This window comes from Pomacea canaliculata, linkage group LG4, assembly GCF_003073045.1.
Source record: "Pomacea canaliculata isolate SZHN2017 linkage group LG4, ASM307304v1, whole genome shotgun sequence".
Classification (NCBI taxonomy): domain Eukaryota; kingdom Metazoa; phylum Mollusca; class Gastropoda; order Architaenioglossa; family Ampullariidae; genus Pomacea; species Pomacea canaliculata.
The window spans coordinates 19941597-19957178 of NC_037593.1; the positions used below are offsets into that span (position 1 = coordinate 19941597).

A 15582-nucleotide genomic window follows, 5' to 3' on the forward strand; every position below is an offset into this window, starting at 1 on the left:
CCATAATGACAATGACTTTATTTCAGTAGACAGACATCATATGGAGCCCAAACCCTTTACATAATAAGGGAAATACAAAATATACAAAGTACATCAAGATTGCACATTCAGCTCTCACGCACCCCTTTCATCCACAAGCTTGAGCTGAAGCCCCTTCAATGCCTGTTTACATTTGTAATAAACCTGATTATAAAAGTGTTTTGTGAACATTGTCAAGATGGCTCTTATCCATGATAATCTTCCTGGCCTTTGCAACCACCTGTTGCTCATTCATGATACTGAGTTGCTCCTGTTAACAATAAGGTTTGGGGAGATGATGATATACATTAGATGACTTGTATGGTTTGAAAAGTACATACCCTTTGCCTTTCAGTGACTACAGCTCCAACATGCTTTTGCTGTGCTTCACGTTTAATTCTGTAATGAAAAAGATGTCTGACAGTGGTACAGCTTCTTTTTTACATGGATAAAGAGACTTTCATGATGGCCACACTGCACTGTAATGAATAAAAACTAAAACACTACTCACAGTATTTAGCATTACATTTTTAGGTCTACATTTTTGATGTGGCAATGGTACCTAATGGAGCAAAATATGTAGCATTTTTTTTTTTGGTTTTAATACTGGCCATGCTAAAGTGATTTCAAGACACCATATACATTCATCTCCAATACTGGTCATGCTAAAGTAAATTCCACACATCACATTAGATCCTTCTCCAAAGGTCTTATGTAAGACTCAGTTAATATTAGGTTTCCAAAATCAATTTTTTTCCTTTTCCCAACACCACCCACCTCCCATCTGCAATTTTTCCTCTTTTACATAAAATCAACTTTAAAAAGAAATCTCATGGAAAAAATGATGCAAATAACCATACAAAAGAAAATATTTATGTGAGTTAATCACACAACTGAACACAAAACTACAGAAAATGCACCTGACAATCTATTTCTAACCAATTCCACATAGTAACTAACTAAAGGTGTGATCCCATGTTTGAAACAATATTAACACAAACAATGGAAATAAGATAAGAATTATTACTGAAGGCATTCCTATACAATTCTGACAGCTTTAATCAAGAGAGACACGGAGCATGACCTTGACAACTCCTGCTTGTCCTTGTGCTTCTTGGCCAACATCTTCATCTGCTCTCGAAACTGAGGGTCCATAGCTTTCTGCAGCTCCACCACATCCCGGCCATGGACCTCATCCAGCGCTTTCTGATGGCACTCATGATTGCTGGCCATGACAGCAGCAAGAGCCTCATAGACAGGTTCGTGATGCTGCAGGAAGAGATCCATTTCTGCCTGGTACTGATCTCTTGTCAGAGCTACATATTTCTGGATATGCTGATACTTCATCTCTCGGTGCTGTAAAGACATGCCCAAAAAAGAATGAAGTTTATGCCTTTCATAGGCAAGACGTTTGATCAGTCACTGTAACACAGACATGCTCACCTATTCCAGAAAAAAATGTATGCCATTTTCCGTATTCTGTGTCCAAAAAATGTCTTTCATATGAAAATAAAAATCTAACGAACTATGAATGAAAATGAAGTCACTTCTAGTGCATATTCATAAATTGTTTTTCCATACTTTTGAGATGCTTCCATAAAAAATATGGAAAAGCATCTTAAACATCTCTTCTCAGTGACTGCAGATTTTTGGGGCTTCTTACTGTGCAGAATGTCCTGTGACTAACGTGTGAGGTGAATAGTTGTCACTTCTCTTGCTGGGTTACTTTAAAGTCAGTTGTGTGTGATTTCAGACAGCAAAGTGCTAGTGGGAACACTGGTATTTGTCAACAAAGTCTCTGGGCAACGCTCTTGAGTGGCATTAGTTGCAGTGTAGATATGTAAACTATGCATCAAAAATGACAGATATCTAGAAATGGAAGACAGAAAATTAAAATCGTGCTTTCAACGAAGTGGAATTGAATTTTTAAAAACATTTGTATTTCGTATTTTCCAGATTTGTAGGTATATGGAAAATTTGTATAGGTGAATATCTCTGATAATACAATCACAATATATCATCACCATAAAAGAAACAAATTCTTACTTGGAATATTCAGACACATTATCAACATTACCAGTCCCAGCAAGAGCCAGAGAGGAACACAATTAACTTGGCATAAGCAGCAAAGGCATAAACCGTGATGTAATGCTGACCTGGTGGTCCTGGGTATTAAGCATTTCCTGCAGTTCTCCCTTGAAAACAAGCTGCTTCTCTTCCACATTTTTGCCACACTTTGCAATTTTTTTCAGACTTTTTGTGTGCGACTTCTCAAGAGCAATGCGGTCGCGCGTCTGGGATCTAATCAGCTTGTCCAGCTGCAGCAATTGCTGCTCTCGGAGATTTTCCCGGGCCTGCATGTAGAACAATCAGCATTACATTTGAGCATTCTGGAGAGCTTCATCAGTCTGACATGACAAAGAGAGCAAATTCCTGTTTGATATGTCTATAATAGGCTCTGTGAGCTTATTAACTGAGATTAAAATCAGTTAAAAATATGATGTCAAACACCAGTAATCAGTTCATACATTATTCGTTAAATGCCAGCTCTGTTCTCTTTTGTGGCAGCTTGCATCATTTATATAAATTCAAATATGTACTTGACTATAAATATGCTTTGTATGCCGTTTTTTTTTTCACCTTTTCATGTTTGCGCTGAAGATTTTCCAGCTCCTTATCTCTCTTGGCCAGAGCTTTCTGGAATGCTTTACATGTCTTTAATTCTTCTAAAGGTGTTGGGGTAAGGATAGCTGGGTCTGTACATAGATTAACGCTACTGTTAGATATCAACTGTGACAGCAAATAACTGGCATCACAAAAAGGACTGGAATTCCCAGCACAACTGAAATTAAAAACAACCCAACAAATGCTTGTAGAACAGTTTGCTTTCAGACAGGGTTCTGTGAATATGGTGCTGGGATCAACAGTTGTAGGAAACCAGCTAAAGCTAATGTGGGTTTGAATTCCCTTAACTCTTTAACTAAAAGCTACAAAAGAAACTTTAATGTCCTTCTGGACACTTACAATGAAATAATGATTTTTTTTTCATGTAGCCTATCTTCAACCAATAAATATCAATGTGTAAATGTTGTGAAGCCACTTGCAGTCTCTGCCACAGGTGTGTCTGATATGAGATCTATATGAATCTATGGAACACTACTGCTATTTTATTTCATGGATATTCTTCAAAATAAAAACTGTCAACAGAAATGCTCTACATACCATTCAGTTTTGAGTTTTGTGCAAATCCTACTGACCCATTTTCTCCCAGATACGTTGATTGCATTCTATGCATAGGATTTCCACCTGAAATAATAAGACATTATTATTAGAAGATACTGACTTCCAAAAAAATGTAAACTATTTTTACCTAACAAGCAACATCCAGGCAGGAAAAGTTCACCCTGTTGCTCAAGAAATGTTACTAGACTGATATCAACATCTTTAACCCCCAGTTAATTCCTCAAAAATGAAACAAATTAAACCAGTTCTGTTGCTGTCTTTAAATGCAGCAATTATGGTCATCATGAACTTGTATTAATGGACTGCTTTCAGTTAACTACTACAATGAGGCTGGTGTGTTTAGTCACATTCATGTTTTAAGCTTGCTGAGACTAACAGCTGAGAACTTTGCAAGAGGCTAAGTGTTGGTCTCAGCAGACAGACATCAGTCCACCTATACATGTCCCTGCTGTCAGCATACAAATGTTTCATAAAAAAGCTTTACTTAACTGTGTAGCACAAATCCTATAAATCAACAAGCATGTGAAATGCATTTTTACTTTAAAATAATTTGAAGGAAAAAGGGATTTAAAGAAAAAAACTATTTTATGATCATTCAGAATGTAGAATTTATACAGTAATCAGTCCTGTAGCAATATCCTCAATGCCAAAATTATCAGCACATGTCTGAGAGCATATGAAGCATACATGTATGTCACAATTAAAAATAATTGGTAAGCAATGCACATGAAATAAGGAAATGTGTAATAATTACCAAGAGATGTAAATATACTCATTAGTATGTGGGAAGAATCACTAACTTGGTATTTATCAATATAACTGCATGATTAAAGTGTGTTAAGAGCTGTAGTCCAAAGCTAATCAAATCTTTTGACAGGGATTATAGCTGAACAATTTTTTATGTCTGCATAGAGCATTTTACATTTGACATGCACTGCCTTGATAAGTGATATTGAAAAATGGAAAAAAAGTTGCTAAAGAATTACATAAGCATATCTGTATTATTAACAATATAAGTAAATAAGTTTGGTAAAGGTTTAGCTTAAGCATGCACGCTCACCTTCTCATAGTTAAGCCATGACAAAGGAAGCTAACATCAAGACCATTCTTGCCTTTCTTTTCAACACCATTACAATGTTTAAAAATTAAACAACCAAAAAGTGCATACCGATGTGTTTTGGCAAGACTTTAATAAACTGATCTGCACTTGTTAATTACTTTTATCTTTTTTCAAGTACCTCTCTTTTGGCTACAATAGCTGCAGAACTGATATGTTTTCATTTTTGTCTCATGCTGATGTCGAACATAATGAGATGTACTTTATCGACTGTCTCTCATCAATGACCAGACACAAGGAATCAAACATAAATCAATTCCATCATTTCATGCAAACATATCTTCAGCAAGATAGCAGTGTAGAAACAGAGAGAATTTGTTAATCCATAGAGACAAGTTAGCTGATCGCTTGATCTATACCCAAAGAGTAAGGGAAGGGCATGGATATGTAGGCATTTGGATCAATAGGAAAAAAAAGACAAACAGTGGTAGTAAGCAAAACAGCAGAAACTGGGAAAATAATCATTGACAACAAAGAGGCCATGTCTACTTTCCCGGTTTTGCTCTTTCACAGCAGTCACCATTATATTTCTATAATGACATGCTGTTAAAAAGGTTAGTAAATAAACATTTGATAAAGGAAATGAAAGACTAACAAGTTGAGCTCTCAAAACATAATCTTTTTCTGCAAACAGTCTAGTCATGACTTTTGTATCATTTATGTCCATTTCAAATTTATATTATATGCCCCATATTTTAATGAAGAGTGTCTCTTTCTGTACACATATACTAATTTCTTCTTTAACGAAGCGTGTGAGTTTGATGTAAATGGGAAGTGACCCTGACAAATATTAATAATGAAAATCTAAATGTGAAGATAATATATAGCTTTATGACTGTAAGTTGTCGCCATTTTAATAATTTGGGTAGGCTGACAGTATGCATCTAGATGTTAACTGCAAGTTAACTGCACACATCCATCCATTTCAACCATTTAAAAAAAATGTTCAGCAGCCACAGCAGAAGCACACACAGTACTTTTTAGAATATAAAATCATCAGTATAAAGCAATTTGAATAAAGCAATAATGAAAGACAATTTTTTTTTATGTTATTCGACTTTGAAACCAAGAATTTCTCAAAGCTTAAAGTGGAAAGCCAGTTAATATGCATGGCATATTATTCTAAAGCCAGGATTGTGGAAGGAAAAAGGGAAATGTTTTTTTTTTGTCAAGTAAATGTATTAGTAGGAATAAAATATGGCTTCAGGTCACCATGAGCGCTGTCTTCTTTGTAACATCTTTCATTTCTTTTTACTCACACAGTAACAACTGAAGATTTGCGTCTGACAACTTCAGGTACCTTCCTTTAAAGTGAAAATATCAAATTCACAGTCTTCCATATCATTGTAATTTCAAAATTAATAAAATCATAACCGCTATTGCATTTTATATCTAATAAGAATCAAAAAAAATTTACACCAAACAACCAGACAGACATGACACAAAAGTGATGTCTCCTGGGACATAACTAAAGATGCCAATATACAATTGTGATCCCAGATGATTGTACAAAAAAATTTACATAATAATGAACCTCATTCTATAATTATTCTATCATATAGGTTTGCTACAATCCTGTTATTTTTACATGTCGTTTATAAACTGCCAAATGAAAAAGACACTTTTTATACCAGTCTATAGTAAGCTACAGCTATTTATCTTTGATCAAAACACACAAGTCATCCAATATAGTGACTGAATATCCCTTTAAACTGTTTTAGAAAAGCAGATAGATGATCATTACTGATTCCTTTTCCCCAACGTGATATTGAAGATAAACCCACTGCTTTAACAAATACCACTGCCCAATGCTACTGATTATTATCATAAATATACATAGGAACTGAAAATCTACACAGCTGTAGAAGCAATCAGAACATTATGCATTAACCCCAGAATATTTGGTAAAATATAGATCACTGTTAAGAACATCTACAGAAATATCACAAAATCTTTTGAGTACCTCTTCTGCATAGAGGTAAGTTGTCAAAAGAAGTCCACATTACAATGAGTGAAGTTATTTATTTAATGAATTTGCAACCTTATTATACGCCCTACGATGTAATTTAAATAAGTTTTATCTTTAGTTCTGAACGATTTGTCTGAAATAGTATACTCAACCATCTGGAATACATTGCACAAACACAAGCATGAGAACCTAAGTTTGATACCCACTAGAGATCTTTCTGATTATTCAGACAACCATCTCTGCATCTGAAAATACCTAAAATCTTTTTTTATATTTTACACAGGAGATTGACAAAAGTGATTGACAGTAAAGTACACAGCATAAGCAGTGGACTAACAAAACCACACGAACATGCCATTAAGGTTCATGCCACATCAACTGCATACAAGGGATGTTCCACTTCTGCCCGGACTTCAGTATTTCGAGTGCTTCCAGTGAATGCAGATCATGCAGAGTTGATAGAGTGATTCTTCAGGGTGTTTCCACATTTTTTTTCATAATTTTTCCCCCTCCTAGTTTTCCCAGATGAAGAAGAGAAGCAGGTTGATGGACACTCCATCAAGTGACCCACCACGTCACATTAAGTTTCTTGCGCAATTGGGTGTGAAGGTTTTGAAACCGCCTGCCTACTCACCAGACCTTGGAATGAACTTCGAATTACAAAACGAAATCATTGCTGGAGAGAGGGAAACCAAAATGGGAAACCAAAAATCAGTGTTTCTGGAGTGTTTTCAAAAATGGATCCATAGGGCCAAAAAATGTGTTGCAAATGGTGGCAATCATGTCGAAAAAGAGTTGAAGAATAAAAGAAAAATGTTTAAAAAAATTTAAGGGTTTGTTTTGTTGCCAGCTCCAGGCAGATGTGGAACATCCCTTGTGTGCAATCACTATAAACTAAGAACTGAAAAACCAGACACTCATAGCAGGGACATACTCATGAGCAAGTAAAGGAAAATATTAACCTGAACTATTGCTGGTCTGACTTGAAACTGACTGGGTACTCTCTTGTTTGCTGACGCCCATATGGCCAGTTGATGTCATGCGATTCAAGGATGGACGACCAGGCTGTATTCCCCCAGGATTCTGTTCACCCGTAGGGCTCATGTCCACTCTGCGGGCAGCACGATTTACAGAATTCTGCCGCTGCTGCATTTTTTCTTCTAAAGTCTTTATTGGTGATAGACCATCAACTTCATCGCCTCTTTCTCGTTCCTCCTGAAATTGGTGCAAAAACCTGTTCAGAAAGTCATATGCTAGAAAACTAATCATGATCTAGTATGTTTCCTTTAGCAGAAGCCCTGATAGGCTCAACAAATCTCTTCTAATTAGTTAACATCATTAGACCTTCATAGCAGTATTTTTAGGTTCTATAACAAAAGACTTGCATTACATGTTATATAATTTTTGTAAAGGCCTAATAACTATTTGCAACAAATAAAACTGACACACAAATGCTAACACTATGCTGATGAATATAATGATTATTTTTATAGTAATTATTCTGTATAAATATCTATTCTGATGCTATTTAAAAACACTTGTATATATAAAATACCATACAAATCAAATACAATTTCTGGCACCTCCTGGATGCAGGCAAACACAGCGTTGTTGCAAAAACAGGGATTTTACAGTCATGATATTTACAGCATGCTTTACATAAACACACCCACAGAATGCAACAGCAGGCACATTGCTAGTACATAAAGGTCACTCAAGCAGCAGGGCCAATCAGGTAAAATTACTTGCAATGGACATATACCTCTATATTAGAACCTTCAACATTCAACCTTAGTAACTTCCTCAGCAGCAAATATTTCTGTGGCATTTGTTGAATTCCTGACACATACCAAAAATTTCACCACCACTGAGAAAATGATGTCACACTCTTGAAACTTTCCCAAGACCTTTTCTCTTGTCATCAGCAAGTTTGCATTCACCTCCTTGCTAAAACCTTTCTTATTTCCTTCCTACTCTTCTCAGTAGTTTATCAAACGATAAGGTGTTACATCTAATAATAATAAAGGTGTAATTTATATAAACATGATTATGCTCATGAAGGAAAAATAATGTTCTCAGCGCTTGAGACAAGAATGAGACATGGACAGCAGATGAAGGACGGAAGAATAAACAACCGTGCAGACAAGTAATAAAAGACAAACACAGAAGACAAAAAGAGGAATCAGGAAACAAACAGTAAGCATTGACAGTTAATAAATATTTAAATATTTAAAGTTGCAGCGTCAACACATTATGAAGAAAAATGCATTGGAAAATAACTGAATTATAATCATTAAGCAATACTACTGCCTTTGGATGTCAAGCTTTTTTCAAAGGGAGTACAAATGAGATATTTTTTTTTTAAAAGTTTCTACAGACTGTAATTTTCTCACGGAGATGGGGAGCTATTATTTGGAAAAAGTAGGAATCAACACGTCGAGTTAAATATCAAGCCTTTTATATCCTTGACTTTGATTATTTGTATTAATATATAGTTGTACTAATACAATGTACACGAGTGTACCCAAAAATGCATCCTAGGACAAGAATGCATGCATCACATATATGGTTGCCCACACATGCACACTTACACCTCAAACAAACTGCTCATAAATTTCTAAATGACAAATGTATGCAAGTGTTTATAGAAATATTTACAAAGTAAAATAAAATCCAGTTTCAAAAAACTCCTGATTCTCCTGCCAAAAATGAAGCTTTCTGCATTAAAAACCATCAAAATTAAAATAAAATCCTTGAGATATTTTCAATGATATGCATACAAAAATATGTTGGAGGATCACAATTTGCTTTAAGTCGTGATACTTTCTTGGCAGCTTCAAGTCAAATGACAGAATGCCTGCCTTCACAGCAACTAGCCCCTACCATTTATCTGCACTTGGCACCTTTTTTCTTTCAGCTTTTCAGTACAAAGCTTCTGTGCATTCACATACACTTGCAGGTACAGATTTTCTTGTCGTAAAACTGCTTGCTAACATTTTATAGCAGCATGCATGACATCGTTGGACAAGACATGCAGGGCACTGTCTTTCGAAAAAAAACCTCTCTAATAACAGCCTCACAGAGCAAAGCATGCAAACAGAGCTCTGTTCAAAATGTCTGGCAGATCCAACACAGACCACCTCCTGAGTACAGGTCCTTGAAAGTTTCTCCATCGTCTCTTCTTTTGAGCTCTGGTCACTCTGTCTTGAGGTTTTGATAGTAGGCCTGCGTTTGCCTGCTTTATACTGGATGACATGAACAGGATTAACATTAATCAGCAACCACCTACACAATCCCCTAAAGGACAGTTCCATAACACATATACTGGTATTTCAAACATAAATAATGGGCACCATAATCAACTGCATGGAATAATGCTGCTTTATGCTTGAAAAAATCTGCCTGACTGAGGAAATGCCCCCCCCCCCCCCACAAAAAGAAACCTCCAGCAGTTTGTACAAGACTCTCATCCAATTGAGCAAAGTATCAAACACTTTGCACTCTAAATGTCTGTGAGCACACCCATGTACTGCTATGATACTGCTATGCCCAAAGAACCACATTTCGTGCAGCAGCGGACAGGACATTTTGGAGAAAGAATAAATCACTTGTCTTGCATGTGATGTCAGTTGTGTTAAATCAGTAAACATCTAAAACAGCATGAAATAACACAGCTTACAAACATCAGATAAACATCACAGATTGAAATATAAAATGTATACCACCATCAATCACAATAATATACATAATTCCAGCTGCTTAAAGACACAAAACTAGACAGAAAACAATTTATGTCCCACTCACACACAAAAAAGCCTTAAAATGTTTTTTATCCTCAACAAAAGCAACTGTATAAATTAAGTCTTCCTGATAAATTATTATTTCCCACAAAAACATCTTTGCCTGGCCTGAACATTCAAATCTCTAAACACCCATGATAAGACCTGAAAAAGAGTTTACACTTAAGATTCTGCTTTGCCAAAGTAATGAATCAAAAAGACAGTAAGAAACCAGTATCAGCAAGCACATAAAAATGAAGGGAAAAGAAAACAAGAGAAAAAAAGCAGAATGGACTCAGCAAACACTTTCCAACATAACCTTTTGCTAGCATTTCGACAAACAAAGATTTCAATCACCTACTGGGTTCTTAAATTAGGTAGGTTATAATACTTTAAAATCAACTATAATAATAACTGCATGAAATACATGCATGCCTTGCTAAAACATGCATGCACAAACCAACCTCAAGGTGAGTGCTAGGAAGGAGATGAGGGACACTATAGTCACTCTGGTCACTAGCTTCCGAGCATATACAACATTTATCAGCAAATGAAGAGACTGCAGGTTTCTGCCTGTGATGTCATGCATGGATTATAATGCTGTGCCAGTTATATTTAATAATAATAATAAAAAAGCTGTGCAGGTTGTCTTGCAGCATACACTGTTGATATAAAAGGAACAAACAGTTTAACAGGCTATGAATTGCTTCAGGAAAAAAAAACTGCTTTACAATTAATAATTTAATATGACATTAATTATTTGGCTTCTTAATATTTTTTTCAGGCGACCAATTAGTGAAACTGAACAAAAATTCTGGTCTAGATTAGTCTCAGGTAAGTCCTGTGACTTTTGCATGGTAAAACTGAAAAATATAAGATCAACCAAAACAACCCTCAAATAAGCATTTTGTTTGAAAGGAGAAGCTTTTAAAATAGCACTATATTATAGTTTCTATTCTACTCTCCACACGTTAATGTTAATATGAGAAAGAGTTACAATGACAACATTCACAGCTTTTCACACATTACAGAACTTTGGCAGATGCTAGGCATCCCACACTTACATCAGACTGATCAGCTAAATCATCCGGAAGCTGGGAACCCGTGTCAAAATAAAAAAAATGAAAGCAACTTGTGAAAGAAATCAAATTTAAACAACATATTCTACCCCTCAAATTTTGAAAACTATAACCAATAAAAAAATTCTTCAAATTGAAAATGAATTATGCTTGAAGTAAAATAAAGAAAACTTTCATAAAGGGCTGTTTCAAAGTTATTTCTTATGATTCTTGAAAACAAGGACATGGTTTTCAACACACAAAAGACAATTACTACTAAAAATTGTGTGAAACTAATGCTATCAACTGCTTAAGCACAAAATAAATCTGCAAACACAAACATTCTTTACTATAAAAGTAACAAATTTGATTGTGCAAAACACTTTGCTCCAACAAGCAGACCCTTCATACTTGAAATTTGCTGAAGGTCATTCTGTTGAAATCCTGGAATGAACTGTGTAACTAATCAAAACTAGAACACTACATAGTGGACAGAAACTAGTACAACAGTCAAAAGATCAAAATGTGTCCTCAAGAAAAAATAAATAAATAAAAACTAAGACAATAAAAAAAAAGATAACCACAAAAATTGCCAAAAGAACTCAAAGTTCTAAAATGAATGAAAATGTGGATGACAATAAAAGTATGAGACAATGACAACAAATACAAATATTAAAAAAAACTACATACACGCTCTTCCTGTTCATCAAAGATAGATGTTGACAAAGAAACGAATTTAAAAAATTGAAGTCACTCCTGACAGTTACAATTATTTTAAAAGTCAAAGTTATGATGGTTTGGGGAAAAAGTTAAAAACTCACTTTTTAAATTATCACTTGCCACGGCCATGATGAAAACATTTTTTCTGACATTAATTTTTCACTCTTTCACAAAGACAGGCATTAACCAGCTAAAGAAATATCTATATTGTTTTTCTGTACAACTCACAGTAAATTGTTACCAAATGTCTCTGAAAGCAAAGCTTCAACATGACTGCTTTTAATACTGAAATAGTTTTCTTTTAGTAAATCTCTGTCTCCCCAAGAAGTTCTAAATGTATCTTATTTTAAAATAAACCCAAAAGAGATCTCATATTTTGAACAAGATTTCAGGCATCATTTTTAGAAGTTAACGAGTATATAGGTGTAATGCAGGTGTTATCATTTCATAAACTTTCTGTTAATAAGACCAGATGCTCACATCACTATCAAAGTCCTCTGTAAGAATCTCCAGTTGATGTGCATGCTTCTCTAGTTTTGAGATGTAGGCGATAGGGTTCAACAGAGCATCTGCATAAGCTGCAACAGAAGCAACACACCATTCCTAACTGTATGTACATGGTAATATATTTGTACTTGTATATTTAGAAAGTGCAGAGCTTTTCAACATCAAGTGTAAGCACTCAGGTAAATGTGTCACAGCATTTAGCTTATTTTGAGCAACTGTCTCGCAAATCTCGTTTCTGTGATTATAAGATGAAGCATGTGACCTGAGCCAGGTCATGTGCTGTTGTCATATAAACATAGAACAGCTCAACAAAGGGCTGTAAAGAACCCTTACCAGCAAGTTGGTCAGGCACGTAGTCTCCAACGCTGATTAACACAAAGAGGGTGGGCAGCATTAATGGCTGATTGCATTCGTTCCTCAGAGGGATGTGGCGGTAACCTGCAGTCAAATCAGTTAACGTACTGTTTCTTATTATCCACACTATTCATACCAACCTAAAAAGACTCCTAATAAAAACTGCAGATACGGTTTACCTCAACCAACATGCAATACAACAAAAATCAACATTGTCCTCAGCACTAATAAATTCCTAACTGCCTGTCAAAACCAATTCTTTTGAAACAAACTAAACTGTCAAAAGCTTTCCAAACATAAACGACTATTTGCAACAAGTGGTTTTCAAAAAGTAATTTAATACAGCTGATGTTCTTAACAAAAAAAAAAACAAACCCAAAAAGCTTCTTAATCTTGAAACAGTTCTTATTTGGAAAACCAATCAAATTACCAGCAAATTTCAACAACAAACAGAAAAATGTAAATTTATTTTTCTCTGAATAACCAGATAATATGACAGTGACCACCTCATCCCTTGTACCATACCACTGAGTCCTAGCTGCTGATAAAGCCACCCAGGGAAAGCTATAGAAGCAGGGCATAGACTTCCAAATTCAGCAAACACCCTTTTGTTTCCACACTTTATACATGGACCAGTTTCTATAAGCTCCTGTCCTTCTCTTCAACCATAAAAAATATTCCATCTATTCCAGAGGGTGAACAGACAATTTAATGAACTGAGGAGAAAAGTAACAAAAAACCATCTTGGGTCATTAGTGATAGCTCATGGAATCTTGTGAGGTAGCTAGCTACTTCTGATCCAAAGCTATAACCCCAACAAAAAAGTTTACACCTCACTGTCCATCAACAAACATCTGAAGCATAAATTCACACAGATTAGAAGTCAGCCAGGAATCAGCCACATCCCATCTTTTCATACTTAGATTAAAGACATTCTTGGCTCAGCAAGGCTTGCTCTCTGCTAACTTACCTGGTCGAAGACCTTCTAGAGGCAAGATACGAAAGCCAATGAGCTTGCCTGTTTCTTCATAAACCCCCAGTCGAAGAGTAGCTAAATTTGGCAACACAACCTGCATAAATGTGTTAACATTCATTTGAAGATGGTAAGAAAAACACTTAATTAGGACCAGGTACACAAAATAAAAAAGCACCATGCGGATTGCTTTTGCATCTACAATGAAGTATTGGCTGTCATACATATCAAGGAATGATCAAAACAGTGCAAAATAGTCATAATAGTAATAGGGCACATTCCTTGAGCATTTCAAATACTGACATGAAAAGAACATCATCTTCTTCTTGTTCCCAATCACCCCTAGTGGAGCATAGGGCCGTAAAGAACATCTACATATTAGTAATTCTTAAGCTCTTTTTAATACATGTTTTTAAACATATTAAGTTAAAATAAAACAATCAAATACAGCATGGCAAAAGTTGGGAAAGTGATTCTCAAAATATTGATAATAAACAAAGCACAACTTCTCAAAAATACATTAGACGGTTGAACAGCATTTTGTTAAAAAAAAAAAAAAAAAAAAAAATGCTGTTGAGTAGGTGGTTGTCTGCTGTGGATATATATATATGTACACTGAGAGAGACCTACATTCCCAAGAACATTCTCAATAAAAGAAAAAAAGAATTTATTAAATAGTACATTTACCTTTTTGAAGACAAATGGCTCTTCATCATACACTGGGTTCAAGCCATTGCTAGAGACTGCTTTAGTACGGAACTTCTTCCTAACTGTATCAGTTGGTAGGCCATACATGTCAACCTCAACATAGGTACCAACTCGTTTGTCTGACAGAAACTGACCAGATATAATCTGCAACAAAATATTTCAAATAAATATTTTAAATTTTATAATAGTTATAATATTGTACACAAAAGAAAAAACAAATTTAAACAAAACATTTACATCACCAAGTTCTGCAAAGTTATTCCCCTGATAAGGAGAATAGTACTTTCTCAACAACACTCATGCACACACATAAACAACACAGGACTACAATGGGAATGGATTTATTGCAAGAGATTCCAAAACAAGAAATTCGGTAACACCTTTTTGAAACATGGAACAGGCTGAATGGTTCGAGCTGAAAATAGTAGGGAATTCCATAGCTTGGATCTAGCATGACAGAAGGATCATTGGTGCACCAGAGATACGTCATAAGAATGGTCTCATTCATAATATGTCAGTATGTCAGACACAATAGCAGTTAAAGAAAATTATCATAATAATAGTCAAATGCTTAAAAAAAAACTGTAGACTGATATTGTTCATTATACTATTGTGTAACAGTTACTTTTTTCCCACCTTGACAGACACCGTTCCAGCAACGATGCCGTCAACAGTAGATTCAGCAAAGGGATCAAAATGTCTGTCAAAGCGGCGCATGAAGTCAGGTTTTAGGATGTATCCTGAGCGTCCATTGTATTCAAAAATCCCAAGATTTAGTTGCATAGCTAGGTCTGAAAACAGAAATATGCTTTATCATTACAAAAGAGTGATATATGCAATAAAAACAAAGTCACCAAAGAACTTTTGTCTGAAGCAATACTTTCATGTTGAAGTTTTCAAAACTCGTTGCCAAACAAACAGGAAATCATGATCATTAGCATTAATTTCTTTAAAAAGGAATGACACATTTCATTCCTGTTTGCCACACATCATGACTATCAAGAAATAAATGCAGGTTAGATACCTACCAAGTGTCTGAAAATTAAGTGCCACAAGCTGGCAGCCAGCATTCCAGAAAACCTGTACAGAGAGTTCACAAATTTAAATTCAGCCTCCACATTTGTCTCACACAGTTT

The 15582-nt window shown here is 35.2% G+C and overlaps 1 protein-coding gene across 1 annotated transcript in view; it reads right to left on the minus strand.

Annotated features, from left to right (window-relative positions):
- The window catches only part of LOC112563029 (1-phosphatidylinositol 4,5-bisphosphate phosphodiesterase classes I and II-like), a 58258-nt gene that overhangs the window by 7968 nt on the left and 34708 nt on the right, over positions 1–15582 (minus strand). Inside the window, 16 exon segments of the mRNA XM_025236717.1 lie at positions 360–417; positions 1103–1374; positions 2175–2372; positions 2659–2774; positions 3241–3324; positions 5638–5682; positions 7310–7562; positions 9485–9592; positions 11191–11220; positions 11875–11883; positions 12385–12482; positions 12745–12849; positions 13736–13835; positions 14426–14590; positions 15083–15237; positions 15475–15526. Of these exon segments, the coding sequence (XP_025092502.1) occupies positions 360–417; positions 1103–1374; positions 2175–2372; positions 2659–2774; positions 3241–3324; positions 5638–5682; positions 7310–7562; positions 9485–9592; positions 11191–11220; positions 11875–11883; positions 12385–12482; positions 12745–12849; positions 13736–13835; positions 14426–14590; positions 15083–15237; positions 15475–15526 (1848 nt within the window).